We start from the raw sequence: 25,151 nt of genomic DNA on the forward strand, positions 1-25,151 counted from the left end.
TACTGTAATGATCGTTTAGTGCATCTGCACCCCCCTTGTCTGTGTATACTACTTTATTCTCAGCAGCATAGCACCTTTCATTACTGGAGGGTGTGCAATTTAGAACCATTTCCCCGTCACTGACCGGATCCTGTTCAGCGGCATACCGCAGAACAGGATCCGTGTGAACACAAAAAACCCTCCCGGCCAAGCGGGTCCCGTTCAGTGGGACCGGCTTGGCCGCTATGTGTGGCCATAGCCTAAAGGGCACATCAGCAGCTGACATTCATCATCAACTTGTCTGTGTGAACAGGCGTTGTACTGCTGCACAATAACACCAAGCCACACTAAACCAACCGGACCTGCGAGTTGTTACAGTGCTACCAGTGGGAGGTACTGAATCATCCTTCCTACAGGCCTGACCTGGCACAAAATGATTTCCATAGCTTGGACCATTGAAGAAGCACCTGGGTGGAAGGTGATTTGCCACTGACGGTAAAATTCAGCAAGCTGTCACGTCCTGGGATCAGGCACTTGGCACTGATTTCTTCTATGCCGGGATAGAGGCCTTGGTGCACAGTTGGAACAAATACTTAGACAAGTATGGAGACTATGTAGAAAAATAATCTGTACCAAAGCCATACTACTGATTATACGTATATGTACAAGTTGAATAAGTTTGAACAATGAGAGGTCTTGTTACCTTATTTATTGAACCACCCTTGTACTTAATTACAATGATCGGGAAAAACTGTGTAAAGCAGGAATATAATATCTGAAGACTAGGCTGCCATGAGATTTTCAGGTACCAGTAGTAGGGGGTGTGGTCACACCTTATTATGACTGCTGGGGCCAGTGAGTGCCACTGTAGGGGGTGTTGCCATACCACCTTGAAGGATAGCAAACCTATACCACCAGGGAGGCAGCGTCACATTATGCCACCATCCAACTCCTGCGCCCTGAAGTTAGTTACAGGTTTATGTATAAAGTATGAAAACACATCACTTGTACAACACATACCTTATTTCCTTTTTCTTTAATGCTATCTTACTATAACCATTAAAAATCATCAATTTGTGGAAGCACTGCCCCATTTCCAAACCTTCCTATTATTATCAGACTGTATGCAACTATAAAGCTGAAGGATTACTGGCATGCACACCCTAGCGATGCCCGCACCCCATTTCTTTAATGCACAGTGATCACATAATCTAACCAACATTCTTAGCAGCTTTGCAATTCCAAGTAAAATAACTAGATGGCGACTGGCAGATGACACAGCAATAAGGAGTGTCTGTATTGGTCAGTATAGGTCGGGTGTGTATAAGCATACTTGGGAGTAGTGCCTTTAGAATGGTCATGATAGTCTTATCGAAATCCCCACATTCTGTCAGCTCCTTTTTTACTGTAATCTACATTGTTTCCTGTTACTGTATAAGATGTATTATATTATTTCCTTTTTTCATGTTTGGTTTTGTGTTGTTTTGAGGTTTATATTGTCATTTTTTCTTTTTTTTATGTGTGAATAAAAACCTTTAATACAATTTAATGAGCAACAAAAAGTATAAAGGCAATAAAGATGGACTAATGAGGTTCTCTGAAAGGTGAGAAAAAACATTAGCACGTATATGTAGAAGCCAATAAAATGCTAATATCAAATAATTTTTACTGCAAGAAATGAAATCTTTATGGTGAATTTCACAAGTAATAATGAAACGGGATCACTAATGAGTACTTTACATGTTGCATACAGTTAAGGAATATTAAGCAACATGCAACATTTTTCATGTGCAATAAACACAATATTGTAGTGGAAAAAATAGATTTTCAGATGATCACAAGGGGTGTCCACCTTGCATGAGCTGCTGTTGCATGCTTTTCTTGTTTTTTCTGCACTAAATTGCAGATAAATCAATATGGTTTTAAAAGTGTGAGAGAAGTTTTTATCTTCCTGCTGTGTTTGAGGGACACTTCTTTAGAACTTACCAGCTCCAATGTAATGTGAATGCTTCCTGTAATAACTGACCTTTAGGCAGGGTGCAAATGCCTACCGTTTTCACTGTGTAGGGGGCAGTGCTATAGCCAGCTTGTAGAACGCACCTCTATGAAACAAATTTCAAACATACAACTAGTCTTTCTGGATGTTAGCATTCATGTAGCTATTGTTGACATTATTTGATGTAACTCCAGCTTTGTGTCCTTTTTAAGGCCTGAAATACCCATAGAGCCTATTTGCTACATAGAAAAACATCTAATTTGCTAGGCTGGCTAGATCGGGTTTGGTACTAAATAACGACGGTCGGGTTGCCGACCACAGTATACCGAAAATGAGGATCCCGACACCACACAGGGGTAAGAATTGCCCCCATACCCTAACACTAACCTTTGGGGGGTGGTGGCTAGGGCTAATCTGTTGGGGGTGGCGGCAAGGACTAACCCTCGTGGGGTGGCGGCTATGGCTAACCATCCACCTAGTTCCCAAATCTTACCCTAAACCTTTTCCCCCGGGCTCTAACCCTAACCTTAAACTCAATACTCACCTACGGCATTCCAGCGGTCGGTGTTCCGGTGCTGGTTACCAGACCATCGGGATGCCGAACGCATCACGGTTAGATATACTGTAGTAGTAAGTACACAACAGTACTCTTGTCTTCAGAGGGAAGTGTACTGTGGGCAGTATCAGTATATAATCAGCCTCCACGGTCATGTCATCTGAACAATATTTATATAAACCTTTTGAAACCAGGAATTATTATTTAGGAGATGAAATAGCCCATAAAGTCTGCACTTATACTGTACATTAAACCTTCATTCCATTCCCTAGACGAGTCATTTAAGAGTCAATAAGGATGCTTTGAGCTAAACCAAATTTCCCACCAACCTGTAATACAAATGCCTCAAAGTCAAAACCAGGTATGGTTCATTAAGTCGACAGTAAAAAGGTCAACAGTGTCTAGATCGACCCCAACAAGTCAACATGCACAAGGCTGACATGAGAAAAAGGTAGAAACAAACAATAGGTCGACATGAAAATGGACACATTAAAAAGTCGACATGAGTTTTTTTACGTTTTTGAGGTGTCAATTTTTAATTTCACTTGCTATACTTCGGGGAATGTGCCTCACTCGCTACAGTTACACTCAGCACAGGTTACCGTTCCCAATCGTAGTCCACATGGATGGTAAAGTATGAAACAGTTATACAAATGAAAATAAAATAAAAATGTGAAAAACTCAAGTCGACCATATGTTGTGTCGACCACTGACATGTCAACCTTTTGACCATGTTGACCTTTTGACCATGTAGACCAATGGTGGCCAACCAATTGACTGTCGACCTTTTTACTGTCGACCAGATACTGTCAAACCTTTTATAGCTTCTGCATGCTTTATGTCAAACATTCTCTTTATCTGTACAGCAGACAACACAGAGTTGGCCATATTGTACACTGTACATTTGTTTGGGTACTTTCCTGGTAAATGGGAGCCTGTTAATAATGATCAGGCCTGTTTTTGTGTCACACACGCTTCAATAACAAGCAAACTGTTCTCTCTATATTGCAGCGTGACAATTATAATACATTTTTCATCTCCAGTTCCTTCAATAACCACTTTCAGAAACAATCCTGCTTTATATAAAGATGGCCTACACTTCAGACAAGCATCCACACTAATATGTAACTTGACAGTCTGCACAAATCATTCACTTGCCTTTTTCTTGCAACTTGTATCATTGAAGTTAGTTCATTTAATGTGTTTCAAGTCTGCTGCAGAAAGATACTACAGGCTGCATTCCCCCTAATAGCTGTAAACCATTAAAAAGGTACAGTAGGGGGGCGTGGCCTAGCGGAGATTCGGAGGGGATGCAGTTTACTGAGCTCCGACCTGGTCGCTCTTTAAAGTACTCCTAAGCGTCCTCCCCTCCGCCTCATCAGTCCCCTAGAGACTCCTGGAGCCACCCGCACTGACCCGGCGAAGCGCCGCAGAGCCGGGAGTCCTTTTTAAGGCCTCTGCAGGTTGCAGCCTTCCCGCGATCCACAAGCCACAGCCTCAGTTTACAGCTCCTCCCCCATGGATGCACATCCGGCGCGGGTTCCGGGGAAACGGTCACAACTCTCTCCTGCATCAGCGCTGAGCCGCTGGAGACCTCCCTGTGCCCTCTGATCCCATACCCTCCTCTGGCTCTTGTGGCAGCACTGTGAGTAGGAGCTCTTATAGAAGGGGCTGCATACTGTCCTTCTGCCTGTACTCTTGGTGCTCCATCCCATTACCAGCCTCTGTGACTTTGGAGATTTAGCAGGTGCCTTTCACTGGGTGACATTGCCTCTATTTAACCCTCTCCACTGCTGGAACTAATTTGATCAGGCTGTACCGAATTGTTTGGCGTGAGATATTATATTATCCATTGTTTACTATTTAACGCTGCTTTGAGCAGTCCTCTCAGCATAGATCTCATGTGATCCGGATCTTCTATTTCCACCACCCATGTCCTTTATGCTTACCTATCAATTGTCATTTTGGCTCATAGTTTTCTCTCTTCTCTGCATTGGCAGCTCATCTTGGGAAACGTGATATATCAAGATGCTCCCGAAAAAAAGGTAAGGGAGTACTCTCCCCAAGGTGACTTTCCAATGTCAAAAGACTCCACGCACCTCCAACCCATAGTCACGGTCCCCTGCCTCCATCTCTCCGGCAAGTGATGCTAGGTACCCTTCCTCTGTGCCTGGGTTTGATCCCAAGTCTGATGCCCCTCTTACAGTTAAAATGCTCTATCAAGTGCTGTCGGCATTTAAGACTGAGTTAACGCAAGATCTCACGGCCGCCATACGCGAGGTCAAGACGGAATTGGGCGCTATTGGTGACCGTACAGACCACCTGGAACAGAAAATGGAGGTGCTGGTCTCGTCCCACAACGACCTCATCAAAGCTCACGACCAACAGCAAAGCGAGCTTGAGGCATTCAAAGACAAGGTCGCCGATATCGAGGACTGCTCTAGGTATAATAATATAAAGATTCGGTATTGAATTCCAAGCTGGAGGACTATGCTCATTCACTGTTCTGGAAGCTCCTGCCTGGGGCTGAGGCTAGGGATCTGCTCATTGATCGAATCCACTGCTTACCAAGGCAGCGGTCAGTCGCTTCCGAGAGACACGCTCCTGAGGGTCCATTTTTACATTACTAAGCAGTATATCCTTAAAGCAGTTAGGATGGCTGGATATTCGGATTCCGATATCCTGGGTGGGTTGCAGCTCTTCCTAGACTTTTCTGCATTAACTATCGCCAAACGGAGATCATAGATTCCCATTACTTCAGCTCTTCATGCTCAAGAAATCACTTATCGCTGGGGATTTCCGGTGAAGTTAATCATCTCCTATGAAGGTTCATCGTACACTGTTTCCTCCCTGGATACTGGAGATAAGCTATTATTAGAGTGGGATATCTCCGTCAACTTACCTCCTGGATCCAAGAAACAGCCCCTTCTTCACACTGACTGGTCTGTCCCTTGAAGAATTGTTCTACATATGTTGGCTTCAACTTTGGACTATACAGTCTGATGGATCCGAATTTGGGACTGAGCTGCACCATTCTTAAGTTAGTTCGCCTGACTACGTGAGTTGCTATGTTGGGTATTTTACTGAAAAGGTCCCATCTCTATGTTTCTATGTTGGTTTAACTGTTTTACTGTACTTTATGTAGGCTTATTTAATCTAAACAGTATATTCTACATTAATGGGTGGTGGCACTTTGCCACATGTTCCCTCCCGTTGTTGCACTACTGCACTTCTTATCTTTCCCTGCGGTAGTTACGCTGGCCCGATATACTGGGTTGTTTTGCTTTGTTCTTTTCCTCTCTCTTACTGTCCCCCTTCCCCTTCCCTCTCTTAGTTTTTATCCCCATTATTTGAGACCCTACTTCAATGGCATCCTGCAGTTGTACTGTGCACGTATCAAATGCTATATAGTGATGTTTTTTTAACCCCATAAGGTTCAGGTTCTCTCTTTAAATGTTAAGAGGTTGAATTCCCCAAATAAAAGAAGACTAGCGTTAGGATATTTTGCGAAACAAAAGGCAGATGTGGTAACTCTACAAGAGACCCACTTTTCTTCACTTGGCCCTCCCATTTTGAAAGACTGTAGATATCCTCTTGGCTATTTTGCCACCGGGCCCTTTTAGAGAAATGGGGTTGTCATTCTGTTCAAGACTACTGTTTCGTTTCCACTACATTCTCAAGTTGCAGATAAAAATGGCCACTACCTCATTCTCACTGGCCTCTTTGATAACAAATTAGTCACCTTAGTATCTGCGTATGCTCCCAATTCCAACCAAGTGTCATTTTTTCGGAAGCTCTAACTATACAGAGGGTCCGTAAAGGTTCTCTTATTATTACGGGAGAATTCAATTTAGTTTTAGACCCTAAATTGGAGAAGTCCCCTAAACCCTCTGTTACTCCCTAAGTCTCCCCCGCCTCCCCTAGTTTGTCTTTTCGCAATCTCCTAGCAGAATTTGACCTTTATGACGTATGGCGAGTGCAAAATCCTACTGCCCGTGAATATACTTATTATTCCCCGGTTCATTATTCATATTCCCGTATAGATTATGTATTCTCGGATAAATGGACTCTTCAATTTGCTAGGTCTATAGATATTCTCCCTATAACTTGGTCAGATTACGCCCCAATAATACTTAAATGGGATGTTAATTGGCAGCTTACTCCTCCCCGCCCTTGGGGGTTCTCTCCTCAATTATTGACTGACCCTGTCTCTAAAAAATATATAGCGGATAGTATTGTGACATATGAGGAATTTAACCTCCCTTCAGACATGTCCACGCTGAACTACTTGTGTGCCCTCAAGGCTGTAGTTGGGAAAGCAGCTATACAAGCGGGGTCGAAGCTCAAAAAGCAAAGGGGGTCATTCCGAGTTGATCGCAAGTAGCAACTTTTTGCTGCTTGTGCGATCAAATAGACGCAGTCTATGGGGGAGTGTATTTCTGCATAGCAGGGCTGCGATCGCTTGTGCAACCCTGCTATGCAAAAAGAGTGTCCTGTAAAAGAAGACCAGGGTAAGAGTTACTTTCCCTGTGCGATCAATCCAGCGATGCAGGTCCTGGAATTAACGTCAGTCATCCGCCCTCCAAACGCCTGGACATGCCTGCGTTGGACTCACCACTCTCCGAAAACGGTGAGTTGCCGCCCGGATCCGCCTTCCTCCTGTCAATCTTCTTGCGGTCGCCGCTGCAAGAAGATCTCATGCAAGACCTGATTGCATGGCTGCGAAGAAGCGCAGTGCGCGATCGGGTCGGAATGACCCCCAAAGTCAGCAACGTCACGCTGATCTTGAGCTCAAATTCACGGAATTGGAGGACAAAAATAAATCTTTACCCTCGAGACTCCTTCAGAAGGAGTTATCTGATGTCAGATCCCAGTTGCAGAAGTTACTTATGGCTAACACGCAAGCTTCTTTAAATGGACTGAAAATTTTACTTAGCGGGAAATAGGCCAGGAAAGATGCTGGCCCGTAAACTTCGGGCTCAGCAGGCTAGAAACAGAATTAAACATATTGTACTACCCTCTGGTGCTAAGATTTCCAATCCCTTGGAGATTTCGAATTAGTTTGCTAGTTTCTACTCTTATCTCTAGAATCTGTCCTCTGACTCCTCTATTCCTCAACCTTCTCTTTTGTCAAATTTCTTACAGATCTACAGTACATCTTTCTTCGACGTCCGAGGACGACTTGGTGGCACTAAACGCCCCTTGGTCTTCTTCGGAAATCACTGCAGTGATTAAATCTCTCCCTAAGGGCAAAGCTCTAGGCCCCGATGGCTTTATTATTGATTTCTTTGTCACTTTTCAAGATTTGCTAGTACCTTCATTGGTTAAAATGTATAATGAGACAACTTTTCGGGGGAGTCTCCCGAAAGAGATGCTTGTAGCGCAAATTGTTAAAATTCTAAGCCTGGAAAAGATCCTGCTGTCAAAATTATCGCCCTATTGCATTGCTGAATGGCGATATCAAATTATACGCTAAATTGATAGCTACCTGTTTAAATGCTATTCTTCCTTCATTGGTTCACCTGGACCAGGTCGGGTTTGTTCCATGAAGACAAGCTTCTGACAACACGCGCAGAGTATTTAACTTGACAGATTCTTTATCCCATGATCAGGGACTTCTCTTGCTATCTTTAGATGCAGAGAAGGCCTTTGATCGCCTGAACTGGTTATATATGCGTGAAGTCTTAACAATATTTGGTTTTCGTGATCAGATACTGCCATCTATATTAGCTCTCTACAGCTCCCCATCAGCTCAAGTCATAGCAATGGGTTCTTATCCAACTCTTTCTCGCTATCCAATGGGACCCGTCACTCCTCTCACTTTTGTTCTAGCTATCGAGCCACTCGCAGCTAAGTGTCGAGCTGACTCATTATTCCCAGGTGTTCAAAGGGGCTCTTCATCTCATAAATTATGTTTATTTGCAGATTATGTTTTTTTATTAGTATCTAACGCCCTCACTACACTCCTTCACCTACATAATATCTTAGATGAATACTCTGCAGAGTCCTACTATAAATTAAACACAACGAAAACGGATGCTCTACCTATTAACCTCTCTCACTCTATCATCTCCTTTACGTGCCTCCTACCCTTATAACTGGCAGACTGATTCGATTCGCTACTTGGGTATTTATTCATATTCCCCCTTCCTGCTCCACTGTTTTTGATGTGAATCTCACTTCACTCCTTAACTCGTTGTTGTCAATGCCTAAATCATGGCTTTTATACAACATTTCCGGGCTAGGATGTTTAGCAGCATTTAAAATGTTGCTCTTACCTAAATTGATGTTTCTTTTCCGGACAATTGCTTATAGTTTCCCAAAAAAGTATTTTCTATTCTAACCAAGTATGTGTGGGCGTCTCGTCCTCTCAAACTAGCCCGTTCAAGAATGTGCTTGCCAAATAGTAAGGGTGGTTTGAACTTGCCCAATCTAGTATTATACCAAGAGGCTTGTCTCCTGGCTCAAATTAAAGCTTATTGTACGGATGGTGTGAGGTTCGTGTGGATGTGTCTGGAGGATATGGCCTGCCCACGATTCCCTTTGAAAGATCTCCTCTGGTTATCTAAATCTTTACGGCCGACATCCTCAAACCTTCTCCCCTCTACCTGTGCAGCCTTACAGGTTTGGGATAAATTGGCTTCTAGGCTCTCTACAACTTTACATAATCTGCCCTTAATCTCTCTTCGCCCAGTTGCCAACCTTGTCCCAAATCTTATCCTTACAAAATGGTATATTTGTGGACTAAATTCTATGGGAGTTTTATTAGATGGGTCTGTATTTGGTTCCTTTTTACGTCTCCAAGAAAGTTTCTCCTTGCCTGATTCAGAGAGATTACAGTTTTATGAAATTCAACACTAATGGAATAGCCTCACTCACACAACAGTTACCCCGACTCCTCTCACGACCCCTATAAGAGCCCGGCTTTTTAACACAGGGAGCAAAGGGGAAATCTCCTTTTGGTACAAAACATTGATAGGACTGACACCTTCTCCCAAATCTAATGCTCAAAAGTGTTGGGAGTCAGATATTTGTATTGCACTGCAGGATTATCAATGGACGAAATTTTTTCAGTCCTCCTATAGTATGTCCAGATGTTTGAACCATTCCGAGATGCATGTCAAGTTATCACATAGGTTATATCTCACCCCACATATCTAATTGGGCATAACAAGTGACTGGGTACATATCCAATGAGGCATAATAAGTGACTGGGGGCATATCTAATGGGGCATAACAAGTGACTGGGGGCATATCTAATGGGGCATAACAAGTGACTGGGGGTATATCTAATGGGGCATAACAAGTGACTGGGGGCATATCTAATGGGGCATAACAACTGACTGGGGACATATCTACTGGGGCAAAGCAACTGACTGGGGGTATATCTACTGGGGTATAACAACTGACTGGGGGTATATCTACTAGGGCATAACAACTGACTGGGGGTATACCTACTGGGGTATAACAACTTGACTGGGGGAATATGTACTGGGGGCATATCTACTGGGGCATAACAACTGACTGGGGGAATATCTACTGGGGCATAACAACTGACTGGGGGCATATATACTGGGGCATATCTACTGGGGCATAACAACTGACTGGGGGCATAACTACTGGGGGCAACTACTGGGTGCATATCTACTGGGGGCATAACTACTAACTGGGGGCATAACTACTAACTGGGGGCATAACTACTGGGGGCAGGCTAATTTTTAAGTTGATAACTTTTGTATGTCTCCCGAAGGATTTTATAAATATCCAAATGGCCCTTGGTAGAAAAAAGGTTCCCCAACCCTGGCTTAAATGAAGATGGGGATTCCTCGAATCCTTAAGTTCTGATACCGAATTTATACCGCCTGTCTCATCTTATTGATATTTAGTTTTGCTCGGTTACTCTGTGATTTGCACCTGATCTATTTGTATGTTTGTTTCACAACTGTTGTTGTGTGATCTTTCCAACTGTAATGTCTCAATACATTTAATTAAAGTAATTTTTTCCCCCTTTCCCCCTTTCTTTTTTTCTGTACCCCCTTTTAAAAAAAAACAAAAACTAAAAATCTCGATAAAAACTATTGATGCTAAAAAAAAAAATATACTCTTTGGCAGAATTGTTACTGGTGGCATGTTTATTTTACCCAGTAAAAATTATATAGTATACATTTGAATTCATTTTTTATTCATTAAGTATTCTTTATCCTATTTTGAACCAGAATATAACCATGTATAGTATAAAAGTTATAGAGAAATTTACCTTATAACAAAAAATAAGATTTTACTTACTCGTAGTTCGTAGAGGATGCTGGGGACTCCGTAAGGACCATGGGGAGAGACGGGCTCCGCAGGAGACATGGGCACTTTAAGAAAGAATTTAGTTCCTGGTGTGCACTGGCTCCTCCCTCTCTGCCCCTCCTCCAGACCTCAGTTAGAGAACTGTGCCCAGAGGAAATGGACAGTACGAGGAAAGGATTTTTGTTAATCCAAGGGCAAGATTCATACCAGCCACACCAATCACACCGTATAACTTGTGATAACAATCCAGTAAACAGTATGACAATAACATAGCATCAGGTCACGCCCGATGCAACGATAACGTAACCCTTATTGAAGCAATAACTATATACAAGTATTGCAGAAGAAGTCCGCACTTGGGACGGGCGCCCAGCATCCTCTACGGACTACGAGAAATAGATTTACCGGTAAGTAAAATCTTATTTTCTCTAACGTCCTAGAGGATGCTGGGGACTCCGTAAGGACCATTAGGATTATACCAAAGCTCCCAAACGGGACGGGAGAGTGCGGATGACTCTGCAGCACCGATTGAGCAAACATGAGGTCCTCCTCAGCCAGGGTATCAAACTTATAGAATTTTGCAAAGGTGTTTGTACCCGACCAAGTAGCAGCTCGACACAGCTGTAGTGCCGAGACCCCTCGGGCAGACGCCCAAGAAGAACCCACTTTCCTAGTGGAATAGGCCTTGATCGATTTAGGTAACGGCAATCCTGCCGTAGAATGCGCCTGCTGAATCGTGTTATAGATCCAGCGAGCAAGAGTCTGCTTTGAAGCAGGGCCGCCAAGCTTGTTGGCTGCATACAGAACAAACAGTGCTTCTGTTTTTCGGACTCTAGCCGTCCTGGCTACATAAATTTTCAAAGCCCTGACCACATCAAGGGACTCGGAATCCTCTAAGTACCGTGTAGCCACAGGCACCACAATAGGTTGGTTCATATGAAAGGATGAAACCACTTTTGGCAGGAACTGAGGACGTGTCCGCAATTCCGCTCTATCCATATGGAAAACCAGATAGGGGCTTTTATGTGATAAAGCCGCTAATTCCGACACTCGCCTAGCCGAAGCCAGGGCTAATAACATGACCACCTTCCAAGTGAGATATTTCAATTCCACCGTTTTCAGTGGTTCAAACCAGTGTGACTTTAGGAAGCCCAAGACCACATTAAGGTCCCAAGGCGCCACCAGAGGCACAAACGGAGGCTGAATATGCAGTACTCCCTTAACAAAAGTCTGAACTTCTGGGAGAGAAGCCAATTCTTTTTGAAAGAAAATGGATAGGGCCGAAATCTGGACCTTTAATGGAGCCTAATTTAAGGCCCAAATCCACTCCAGTTTGTAGGAAGTGAAGGAAACGGCCCAGATGGAATTCTTCCGTAGGAGCATTCCTGGCCTCACACCAAGAAACATATCTTCGCCATATACGGTGATAATGTTTTGCTGTTACTTCCTTCCTAGCCTTTATCAGCGTAGGGATAACCTCAACCGGAATACCTTTTTCCGCTAGGATCCGGCGTTCAACCGCCAAGCCGTCAAACGCAGCCGCGGTAAGTCTTGGAACAGACAGGGTCCCTGTTGCAACAGGTCCTGCCTTAGAGGAAGAGGCCACGGATCTTCCGTGAGCATGTCCTGCAGATCTGGATACCAGGTCCGTCGTGGCCAATCTGGAACAACGAGGATTGTTCTCACTCCTTTTCTTCTTACTATTCTCAACACCTTGGGTGTGAGAGGAAGAGGAGGAAATACATAGACGGACCGGAACACCCACGGTGTCACGAGGGCGTCTACCGCTACTGCCTGAGGGTCTCTGGACCTGGCGCAATACCTCTGTAGCTTTTTGTTGAGACGGGACGCCATCATGTCTATCTGTGGCAGTTCCCACCGACTCACAATCTGTGCGAAGACTTCTGGATGAAGTCCCCACTCTCCCGGGTGTAGGTCGTGTCTGCTGAGGAAGTCTGCTTCCCAGTTGTCCACTCCCGGAATGAACACTGCTGACAGTGCACTTACATGATTCTCCGCCCAGCGAAGAATCCTGGTGGCTTCCGCCATTACCGCTCTGCTCCTTGTGCCGCCTTGGCGGTTTACATGAGCCACTGCGGTGATGTTGTCTGACTGGATCAGAACTGGTTGGTCGCGAAGTAAGGCCTTCGCTTGACGTAGGGCGTTGTATATGGCCCTTAGTTCCAGGATGTTGATGTGCAGACAAGTCTCTTGACTTGACCAAAGACCCTGGAAATTTCTTCCCTGTGCGACTGCTCCCCAACCTCGGAGGCTTGCATCCGTGGTCACCAGGATCAAATCCTGAATGCTGAATCTGCGAGAAGGTGAGCACTCTGCAGCCACCACAGGAGTGACACCCTGGCCCTGGGGGACAGGGTGATCAACCGATGCATTTGTAGATGTGATCCGGATCACTTGTCCAACAGATCCCATTAGAAAGTCCTCGCATGGAACCTGCCACCATCTTTCCCAGGACTCGAGTGCAATGATGCACGGACACCTGTCTTGATTTCAAAAGGTTCCTGACCAGAGTCATAAGTTCCTGGGCTTTTTCTATCGGAAGATAAACCCTTTTCTGGGTCGTGTCCAGAATCATGCCCAAGAAAGGCAGACGAGTCGTAGGAACCAACTGCGACTTTGGAATATTGAGAATCCAGCCGTGTTGTTGTAACACTTTCAGTGAAAGAGATACGCTGTTCAGCAACTGCTCTCTTGATCTCGCTTTTATGAGGAGATCGTCCAAGTACGGGATAATTGTGACACCCTGCTTGCGCAGGAGCACCATCATTTCCGCCATTACCTTGGTGAAAATCCTCGGAGCCGTTGAGAGACCAAACGGCAACGTCTGAAATTGGTAATGACAGTCCTGTACCGCAAATCTTAGGTACGCCTGATGAGGTGGATAAATGGGGACATGAAGGTATGCATCCTTTATGTCCAGTGACACCATAAAATCCCCCCCTTCCAGGCTGGCGATGACCGCTCTTAGCGATTCCATCTTGAACTTGAACCTCTTCAAGTATAGGTTCAGAGATTTTAAATTCAATATGGGTCTGACCGAACCGTCCGGTTTCGGAACCACAGACATGGTCGAATAATACCCCCTTCCCTGTTGAAGGAGGGGAACCTCGACCACCACCTGCTGAAGATACAATTTTTGTATTGCATTTAACACTATCTCCCTCTCTAGGGGGGAAGACGGTAGGGCCGATTTGAAAAACCGGTGAGGAGGCACCTCTTCGAATTCCAGTTTGTAACCCTGAGACACAATTTCTATTGCCCAGGGATCCACCTGGGAGTGAACCCACATGTGGCTGAAATTCCGAAGACGCGCGCCCACTGGCCCCGACTCCGCCAGTGGAGCCCCAGCGTCATGCGGTGGATTTTGCAGAGGCCGGGGAGGACTTCTGTTCCTGGGAACTAGCTGTATTATGCAGCTTCTTTCCTCTGCCCCTCCCTCTGGCAAGAAAGGACGCACCTCGGACTTTCTTGTTTCTTTGTGAACGAAAGGACTGCATTTGATACTGCGGTGCTCTCTTAGGCTGTGAGGGAACATAAGGCAAAAAATTTGACTTTCCAGCCGTAGCTGTGGAGACCAGGTCCGAGAGACCTTCACCAAACAATTCCTCACCCCTGTAAGGTAAAACCTCCATATGCCGTTTTGAGTCGGCATCACCTGTCCATTGCCGAGTCCACAGGACCCTTCTGGCAGAAATCGACATAGCGTTTATTCTAGAACCCAGCAGACTAATGTCTCTTTGAGCATCTCTCATATAAAGGACAGCGTCTTTAATATGCCCCAGGGTCAATAAAACAGTATCCCTATCTAGGGTATCAAACTCCTCTGATAAGGTATCAGTCCATGCCGCTACTGCACGACAGACCCAGGCCGACGCGATTGCCGGTCTGAGCAAGGTACCTGAATGTGTATAAATGGACTTCAGGGTACCCTCCTGTTTGCGATCCGCAGCATCCTTGAGGGTAGCCGTATCCTGGGACGGCAGGGCTACCTTTTTGGATAAGCGAGTTAAAGCTTTGTCCACCCTAGGGGAGGATTCCCATAGTAACCTGTCCGTTGGCGGGAAAGGTTACGCCATAAGAATCCGTTTGGAAATCTGCAGTTTTTTATCTGGAGATTCCCAAGCTTTTTCACATAACTCATTCAGTTCATGTGAGGGGGGAAAAGTTACCTCAGGTTTCTTTCCCTTATACATATAAACCCTTGTGTCAGGGACAGGGGTTTCCTCTGTGATGTGCAAAACCTCCTTAATTGCTATAATCATATATCGAAGTGATTTAGCCAACTTTGGCTGTAACTTTGCATCATCGTAATCGACACTGGAGACAGAATCCATGTCGGTATCTGTGTCAACAATCTGGGATAGTGGGCGCTTATGAGACCCCGACGGTCCCTGCGACATAGGATCAGGCACGGGTTGAGACCCTGACTGTCCCAATGCATCAGCCTTGTCTAATCTTTTATGCAAAGAATTAACGTTATCATTTAAAACCTTCCACATATCCATCCAATCAGGTGTCGGCGCCGTCGGCGGAGACATCACATACATTTGCGCCCGCTCCTCTCCCACATAGCCTTCCACATCAGACATGTCGATACAAGCGTACCGACACACCACCCACACAGGGAATGTCCTTTCTGAAGACAGTTCCCCCACGAGGCCCTTTGGAGAGACAGAGAGAGAGTATGCCAGCACACACCCCAGCGCTATATAACCCAGGAATAACACAGTAACTTAATGTTAACCCAGTAGCTGCTGTTTATATACTTTTTTGCGCCTAATTATGTGCCCCCCCTCTCTCTTCAACCCTCTTCTACCGTGTATCAGCAGTGGAGAGCCTGGGGAGCTTCCTCTCAGCGTGCTGTGGAGAAAAAATGGTGCTGGTGAGTGCTGAGGGAGAAGCCCTGTCCCCTCGGCGCCGGGCTTCTGTCCCGCTTAAATTTTATTTCTTTGGCGGGGGCTCCTACATATATACAGTGCCCAGCTGTATATATGTGTTTATTTGCCAGAATAAGGTCCCAAATGCTGCCCAGGGCGCCCCCCCCCCTGCGCCCTGCACCCTAACAGTGACCGGAGTATGTGTAGGTGTGTGGAGCAATGGCACACAGCTGCAGTGCTGTGCGTTACCTCCAGTGAAGATCACGAAGTCTTCTGCCGCCTGTGAAGTCTTCTTGCTTCTCATACTCACCCGGCTTGTCTTCCGGCTCTGCGAGGGGGACGGCAGCGCGGCTCTGGGACGGACGGCGAGGGTGAGATCCTGCGTACCGATCCCTCTGGAGCTAATGGTGTCCAGTAGCCTAAGAAGCAGGACCTAGCTTCAGAGAGTAGGGCTGTTTCTCTCCCCTCAGTCCCACGATGCAGGGAGTCTGTTGCCAGCAGAGCTCCCTGAAAATAAAAAACCTAACAAAAAACTTTCTATCAACAAACTCAGGAGAGCTCACTGAAAAGCACCCAGCTCCTCTGGGCACAGAATTAAACTGAGGTCTGGAGGAGGGGCAGAGAGGGAGGAGCCAGTGCACACCAGGAACTAAATTCTTTCTTAAAGTGCCCATGTCTCCTGCGGAGCCCGTCTCTCCCCATGGTCCTTACGGAGTCCCCAGCATACTCTAGGACGTTAGAGAAAATCCGGAATAGGTGCAGTGTTATGGGTAGTGTAGTGCAGTGCATGCGGAAAACGGATACAGAGTTAGAAGTATGGTAGTGTAGTGCAGTGTGTGCAAGGAGTGGTTGCAGGGCGAGCAGTAGTATAGTGCATGCAGGAAATGGGTGCAGATTTAGGAGTAGTGTAGTGAAGTGTGTGCGGAAAGCGGATGCAGGATTAGGGGTAGTGTGTGTGTGGGGAGTGGGTGCAGGGTTAAGGGTAGTGTAATGCATGCAGGGAATAGGTGCAGGGTTAGGAGTAGTGTAGTGAAGTGCGTGCGGGGAGCGGGTGCAGGGTTAGGAGCAGTGTGTGTACTGGGAGCGGGTGCAGTGTCAGGGATAGTGCAGTGTGTGCGGGGAGTGGGTGCAGGGTTAGGGGTAGTGCAGTGTAGTATGTGTGGGGAGGGGTTGCAGGATGAGAGGTAGTGTTGTGCATGCAGGGAATGGGTGCAGGGTTAGGAGTAGTGAAGTGTGTGCGGGGAGCGGGTGCAGAGTTAGGAGTAGTGAAGTGTGTGCGGGGAGTGGGTGCAGGGTTAGAAGCAGTGTAGTGCAGTGTGTGCGGGGAGCAGCGTCAGTGGTAGTGTAGTGAAGTGTGTGCGGGGAGAGGGTGCAGGGTGAGAGGTAGTGTAGTGCATGTTGGGAATGGCTGCAAGGTTAGGAGTGGTATAGTGAACTGTGTGCGGCGAGCGGGTGCAGGGTCAGGGGTAGTGTAGTGCAGTGTGTGCAGGGAGCGGGTGCAGGGTCATGGTTAGGGGTAGTGCAGTGTAGTGTGTGTGGGGATGCAGGGTGAGAGGTAGTGTAGTGCATGCAGGGAATGGGTGCAGGGTTAGGAGTAGTGAAGTGTGTGCGGGGAGTAGTTGCAGGGTTAGGAGTAGTGTAGTGCAGTGTGTGCGGGGAGCAGGGTCAGTGGTAGTGTAGTGAAGTATGTGCGGGGAGAGGGTGCAGGGTGAGAGGTAGTGTAGTGCATGTTGGGAATGGTTGCAAGGTTAGGAGTGGTGTAGGGGAGCGGGTGCTGGGTAAGGGGTAGTGCAATGTAATGTGTGTGGGGAGGGGATGCAGGGTGAGAGGTAGTACCTGTGCCATGTCCTTGGAAGCATTGCTGTCTGTGAGGCTGGATTTTAGGAAAAATTGGGCTTGTTCTGGAGGTGCTCAAAAAAAAAGTTGAGCACTGTGTGAAAAAAAAGAAAAAAACCTGCACCCAACTGAATACCAAAAATTGAACAGCTGCAGGAAAAAACCTGCAGTGCGAGATTCTGGAAAAATACACTCCCAACTGAATATGCCCCTATACTGTGATACTGTAGCAGGCTTTATCAGCGCATGGTGACAGCATGCAAACTCTATTCACTGGTATCAAAACATACTATATTATATGACACTATGGCCCTCATTCTGAGTTGTTCGCTCGCGAGCTGCTTTTAGCAGCATTGCAAACGCTAGGCCGCCGCCCTCTGGGAGTGTATCTTAGCTTAGCAGAATTGCAAACGAAAGATTAACAAAATTGCTACAAAAAATTTTCATGCAGGTTCTGAGTAGCTCCAGACCTACTCCTAGACTGCGATCACCTCAGTCCGTTTAGTTCCTGGTTTGACGTCACAAACACGCCCTGCGTTCGGCCAGCCACTCCCTCGTTTCTCCAGCCACTCCTGCGTTTTTACCTGGCACGCCTGCGTTTTTTAGCACACTCCATGAAAACGGCCAGTTTCCACCCAGAAACACCCACTTCCTGTCAATCACACTACAATCACTCGAGCGATGAAAAAACGTCGCTCAAGCTTGTGCAAATCTACCAAGTTTTGTGTTAAATTACTGAACGCATGCGCGCTGCGTACCATGCACATGCACATTTTCCACCTAATCGCTCCGTTGCTAAAAACGGCAATGAGCGAAATACTCGGAATTACCACCTATATATGATCTGAACTTGCACATAATTCATCTACAGTCCTAAATATATAACTCATAGTAATCAGGCTTGTTTCATACACCACGGAAATCCCAGGCACTGTGACATCATAGTCCAGAATCGCACTCCCACTTCATTACCATAATAGCAAAGGTGTATTACTATAAAAAGTGCTATACCGGGAAGGATTATTGTAATTAAAATATTTGTATAAATACATGTCTTGTAAGATGTTAAGCTAGGTACACAGTACCCAATTGGTGCCACTGATCCAGTAAACGCTGCGATCTGACGGAGTGAATGTCGGATCGGTGCGCACCCAGTATGTATGACTTGCTCAGTATGTACTTTCCATTAATCTCTTGTTCCAGTTCACACCGCTCTGCCCCCAACGCCACATCGCTGCCCCGAAAACGTCTGCCGCTTTCAATCACATTCTGGTCGCATCAATTGGGGATGCGACCGCAATGTGTGTGTCCGCGCAGCCGCTGTGCAGATGCTGCGTATGCGCAGTTTGCCACCACCGGCAAACTGCGCTGCGGGCCTCATCAGCGGCCAGATCTCAATGACCCTCTTAATCATTTAGATGTCTTCATTGGCTAAATGATCTACTTTATAAAAATGAAAATCTGTCATTCTGTCCTTCTGTCTGTTTTTCTATACAAATCCACAGTTTACAAGCGAAGATTGTGAAATTTCACCTACAAGCGTATTAAAACATGGCGGACGCAACTAAAACAATTTGAAATCCATAGCACACCTAGGGGAGCAGACAGCAGCACAGAGTATATCAGGAGACAGCATAAGTCCGGAATTGCTGGACCCATGTACTCAAAAATTGGTACACATATGCCTTACAAACTGGCAACAAACACTTTGGGAGGAAGACACCCCTAGCACCCTTAGGGGTGAGGCAGCTGCACTGAGTATTTCAGCAGACAGCATAACTCTGGAATGGCCGCAGCAATTTACACCAAACTTGGTACACATATGACTTACACTCTGGAAACAAACACTATGGGGGTCACACACCCCGAGCACCCATAGGGGTGGGACAGCAGCAGAGAGTATGTCAGCAGCCAGCAAAACTGTGGAAGGCCTGGAGCAATGTACACCAAACTTGGTAAACATCTCACTTACAATCTGGGAACAAACTCTGTGGGGGTTAGACAACCCTAGCACCCCTAGGGGAGGTACAGCGGCACAGAGTATTTCAGGAGACAGCATAAATCCTGAATGGCTAGACCAATTTGCAACAAACTGGGTACACATATGACTTACACTAGAGAAAAACACAATGTGGGGGTCAAACAACGCTAGCACCCCTAGGGGTGGGACAGCAGCACAGAGTATGTTTTGCAGACAGCATAACTGTGGAAGGCCTGGAGCAATTTACACCAAACTTGGTACACATTTGATTTATAATCTCGAAAAACACCCCTACCATCCCTAGGGGTGGGACAGCGGAACAGAGTATTTAAGGAGACAGCATAACTCCCGAATGGCTAGACCAATTACAACATCTGACTTACAATCTGGGAACAAACTCGGTGGGGGTTATACACCCCTACCACCCCTAGGGGTGGGACAGCAGAACAGAGAATTTCAGGAGACACCATAACTCCAGAATGCCTAGACCAATTTACAACAAACTTGCTACACATATGACTTACAAGCTGGGAACAAACACTGTGGGGGTAAGACACCCCTAGGGTTGAGGCAGCAGCACAGAGTTTTTCAGCAGACAGCATAACTCTGGAATGCCTGGAGCAATTTACACCAAACTTGCTACACATATTACTTACACTCTGGGAACAAACACTGTGGGGGTGACACACCACTAGCACCCCTAGGGGTGGGCCAGCAGCACAGAGTATATCAGGACATGCATGATATGTCAGTGATGACAGGGCTGCACGGGACAAGGGCAGTGACATGATGTGAGGAGGGGAATGGAGGTAGCACAAACCCACACACTGAGAGTTATATAGTGGAAGTAACATGGTCCCCCAGCAGCACATTGGGTTTTCATTTTATTAATGTGTATAACATTTGACATGCTTTTTTATACTATGTTATTTATACTGTGTGTTTAATATTTAAATTCATTTTTGTAAACAAACAATCTTAAAATCCCGGGCAACGCCAGGTACTCCAGCTAGTGCTATATAAACCCCTCCAAGTGCATGATTATTTATTAGGAGGGGTGTACCAGAGGTTCTGCACTGTGGGGGTGATTCCGAGTTGTTCGCTCGCTAGCTGCTTTTAGCAGCATTGCACACGCTAAGCCGTCGCCCTCTGGGAGTGTATCTTAGCTTAGCAGAATTGCGAACGAAAGATTAGCAGAATTGGGAATAGAAATTTCTTAGCAGTTTCTGAGTAGCTCCAGACTTACTCACAAATAGCGATCAGTTCAGTCAGTTTCGTTCCTGGTTTGACGTCACACACACGCCCAGCGTTCGGCCAGCCACTCCCCCGTTTCTCCAGACACTCCCGCGTTTTTCCCTGAAACGCCTGCGTTTTTCCGCACACTCCCAGAAAACGTCCAGTTTCCGCCCAGAAACACCCACTTCCTGTCAATCACACTACGATCAGCAGAACGATAAAAAAACTTTGTTACGCCGTGAGTAAAATACCAATCTTTTGTGCTAATTTACTTGCCGCAGGCGCGCTGTGTACATTGCGCATGCGCAGTTTGCGACTAATCGCTCCGTAGCGAAAAAAAATATTGAGCGAACAACTCGAAATGACCCCGTGTCCCGACATTCTTACCTTAGCATGAAGATTTACCCTAGCTTTTCACCTGCTCAGTAGGGTGTTGCACAAAAGAACACAAAAATGTAATTTGCAGTGAGAGTTTACTGTGACAGTAGCTCCCCAGACCCAACTCATACCTGAATGGATTAAGACTAGAGTTCTTCTAAAACAAAGTAAAGCATCAGTAATGCCAGACAAAGGGGCTAATTCAGACTAGATCGCTGCTGTGCGTTTTTGGCGTGCCCGGAACATGCAGGGGGCGGGCCACGGCGGCTGTGTGACGTCACACGCAGCCTATGCAACCCGGAGAGCAACAGATAGCTCCCTGCCAGCGCGCAGGAGCTGAGCTGGTAGGGAGCTACTCTTCAGGTACAAAAGCATCGCCGCCGTGTAATGCTTTTGTACCTATGCGGGGGGGGGGGGCAGAGCCAGACATGCGGGGCGGACTATCCCTGTACTGGCCATCCCCCCGCATGTCTGTGAAAGTGATCGCACTTGTGCTCAATTTAGCACATCTACGATCAAGTCTGAATTACCCCCAAAGTCTCACCACCTAAGTCTCTTGGCAGATGAGGGTACTGATCATAAATGTAAGATTAGTATTTGCAATAGATGCACACATTATTTTATACATTTTAAATGTCAGGGTGTAATTAAAAAGACAAAAAGTTGTGAAACCCATGTAAAGGGTCAGCTTTTATACATTACAGGTTGAGTATCCCATATCCAAATATTCCGAAATACGGAATATTCCGAAATACGGACTTTTTTGAGGGAGAGTGAGATAGTGAAACCTTTGTTTTTTGATGGCTCAATGTACACAAACTTTGTTTAATACACAAAGTTATAAAAAATATTGTCTAAAATGACCTTCCTGCTGTGTGTATAAGGTGTATATGTAACATAAATGTATTCTGTGCTTAGGCTTAGGTCCCATCACCATGATATCTCATTATGGTATCTAATTATTCCAAAATACGGAAAAATCCGATATCCAAAATACCTCTGGTCCCAAGCATTTTGGATAAGGGATACTCAACCTGTACTGAAGTTAGCAATTTTAAAGGAGATGTTCATACACCCACAGGGGTACTTTAGAGGTAACAGTCTCCGCCCCTTGTATGTCAGGGTGGGAGTGGAACAATGTCAGGCACACCTTCATAGAGGATTACTGTTCACTCTCTTGTTAAAGTGGCAGAGGAAACGTTAAACCTCTTCTGACACAGTGCAGCTTGTAGTATATACAGAGCACTAACTGGCCAGTGCTCTTCAACATGACAAGCTCATCATGTACTGACATCACCGATTGGTCAATGCTACGCTACATGCCAGTGTGTCAAAACAGTATAATTTGACATTTCTCCTGCCAGGAACACTTGCGTTTGCGTTGCTGACGTTACTCCTACAGATGTCTGGTGCCGACACATAGACACAAATGTCCATATGACAATCCCCGTAGTATCAGTAATGACTCCAAGCCGAATTGGTATCCGGACTGCAGGTCGACATCAAAATGGTCGACACACCTTATGTCGACACCAATTGGTCGACATGCCTTAGGTCGACATGGACAAAAGGTTGACATGAACAAGGTTGACATAGAAAAAGGTCGACATGAGTTTTTCACAATTTTTTCCCATTTTATTTAACTTTTTCATACTTTCCAATCCACGTGGACTACGATTGGGAACGGTAACCTGTGCCGAGCGCAGCGGTAGCGGGGCGAGGCACTTTGCCCGAAGCATGGCGAGCGAAGCGAGCCATGCGAGGGGACGCGGTGCACTAATTGGGGTTCCCGGTCACTCTACGAATAAAACGACACCAAAAAAACATAAAAACATCATGTCGACCTTTTTCCATGTCGACCTTGTTCATGTCGACCTTTTGTCCATGTCAATATTTTGTCCATGTCGACCTAAGGTGTGTTGACCAATTGGTGTCGACCTTTTTGGTGTCGACCTGGAGTCCCAGACCCGCTGAACTGATGTAGATAGAGATGCCCAAAATGATTTTCTCACGCCTGTAATACTATTGGCCTAGTGTCCAAAATAACAATGAGGAGCTGCAATTCCTTGTTACCATGGCCTCATTGTACACTGTGCACTTTTTATTATTATTAATAATAATAATAATAATAATAATAATAATAATAACAGCGCAGTCCAGAAAACTTTTGTGTATTATATTAAACTTTTGAAGAGAACAGAAAATACTAAATACTACAATTGTCATTGTGTTCTTCTCAAGCACATACTGCGACATAACATACATTACAATCTGAATTTTACTGATGCTTACAGTATGTAAAGCTTTATATTTAGGGTGTGAAATGAGATATAACTACGGATCTCGTACTGATTCCATAACAAGTAACAACATCCCCTTATCTAGCCAGGAGCTGTCCATTCAGCACCACTAGTTTCCTGCAGATCCTGTGTAACTGGTGCATGCAGTGTATGCTGGTCACATCCTAGGTTACAACCTGTGCTGCATATACCCTAAGCAGGGGTGCACCACCTATACATAGGAGGTACACCAGATATTGGGCACTTCAGTCTGTTCATTATATCATCAAATGTATTGCTAATGAATAAAACATATAAATATACTGTAATCATAAGGGGTAGATAAAAAAAAATCTGTACAAGTCTAGAAAATTGCTGGAGGAAAGCTCATGCACCTTGAGGGGTACTTAGTAACATACTTTAGGGGTACTTAGAAAACTTTTAGCATAACATGGAGGTATGTGTTTAGAAAAGCTGAGAAACACTGCTGTCTGTACCTCACACCCTATCTGCACGGCAGCTTATACACACAGTGCCAATCACAGGCTTTCCTGTCTCCATGTCTGTATTGCTGACATTCACTGAGCCTTATACCAATAAGACTATAATAAAACACCGAGCATGCTCCATGTACCCTCACACAGTGCCCTGACACGCACAGGTTATACTATACACACTGAGCACACATATAACCCATCTGCAGACTACAGTGCATCACCACAGGAACACATTACAGTGTACAATATCTGCAAGCCCTTCACTGCACACAACAGCACCTGTCTCACACCTGCTGACACTTCTACATGGACCATAGCTCCAGTGTGCTGTGCACTGCACTCCCACATGGAAACAGTCCCTGTACAGTGTGACAGCCACATGCAGCGCATGCACTACGTACAGGGCATTGCCCAATGGACACATACACAGCGCATAATACACGGGTACACACACTGATGGTCCGTAACTATGTACAGAGGGGGCAGCGCTGCCGCCAGCACACACACACATGCAGCAGGTTATGGAGCCATGTACATCAGGCACATGGGTATAAGTGGGACTGCCTCACCCCTGTGGCGGCCGGGAGGTCTCGGAGCCGCCGGAGGAGTTGGTAATGAAGCGATCAGCAGACGGTTATTGGCCTACTTACCATCTATCGCCATGATTCTTCCAGCACGGAGCGTACCACCTTTGCGGGCTACCAGGGGGGGGTGGAGGGAACCGGCGGAGAGCGAGTGACACGGTGGTGCCAGGAAGGAACCACACACACACACACACACACTCTCTCACACACAGCGAGCAGTGCGGCTTCTGCTCTCACATGTTGGCGGGTGAGGGGGGTGTTGTGCGAAGTGGTCTCGTCCAGTCTTATGGTGACATTTAAACCCCAGCGGCGGGAACCTACTGCAGCTGGCAGCGGGCACTGGCTATGGTGGCAGTACCTGTCACTGTCTGCCCGGCCCCTGACACATGGTACCAGTCCCTGACAGTGACAGACACCTCTGCTGCTGGCAGCGATTTTCGTTATTTGTGTCCCCAACGTTTGCAGCAAAACATTTGTAATGAATGTAATCGCTATGATGCTAAATATGTAGGTTACACTATTATATATAAATTTAATAAATGTGCAAGATTAAAACAAAACTGAATAACAAGAATGAAATAAATTGTACATATATTTCTCTTACCTTCTAGTGGATACTGGGGAATATTAGATTAC

General features: G+C 45.9%; 1 protein-coding gene across 2 annotated transcripts in view; it reads right to left on the bottom strand.

Moving 5' to 3' along the window:
- The window catches only part of SYT14 (synaptotagmin 14), a 558,522-nt gene extending 533,730 nt beyond the window's left edge, over positions 1 to 24,792 (bottom strand). The window contains exon 1 of one of the 2 annotated variants that reach the window (XM_063918291.1): positions 24,582 to 24,792. In XM_063918291.1, coding sequence (XP_063774361.1) covers positions 24,582 to 24,594 — 13 coding nt within the window. In that variant the 5' untranslated portion in view covers positions 24,595 to 24,792. The remainder of the gene's footprint in view (positions 1 to 24,581) is intronic. The other variant, XM_063918290.1, reaches the window with a different exon arrangement.
- Between the last annotated feature and the right edge of the window lie 359 nt (positions 24,793 to 25,151).

The sequence above is a fragment of the Pseudophryne corroboree genome, chromosome 4, assembly GCF_028390025.1.
Source record: "Pseudophryne corroboree isolate aPseCor3 chromosome 4, aPseCor3.hap2, whole genome shotgun sequence".
NCBI lineage: Eukaryota > Metazoa > Chordata > Amphibia > Anura > Myobatrachidae > Pseudophryne > Pseudophryne corroboree.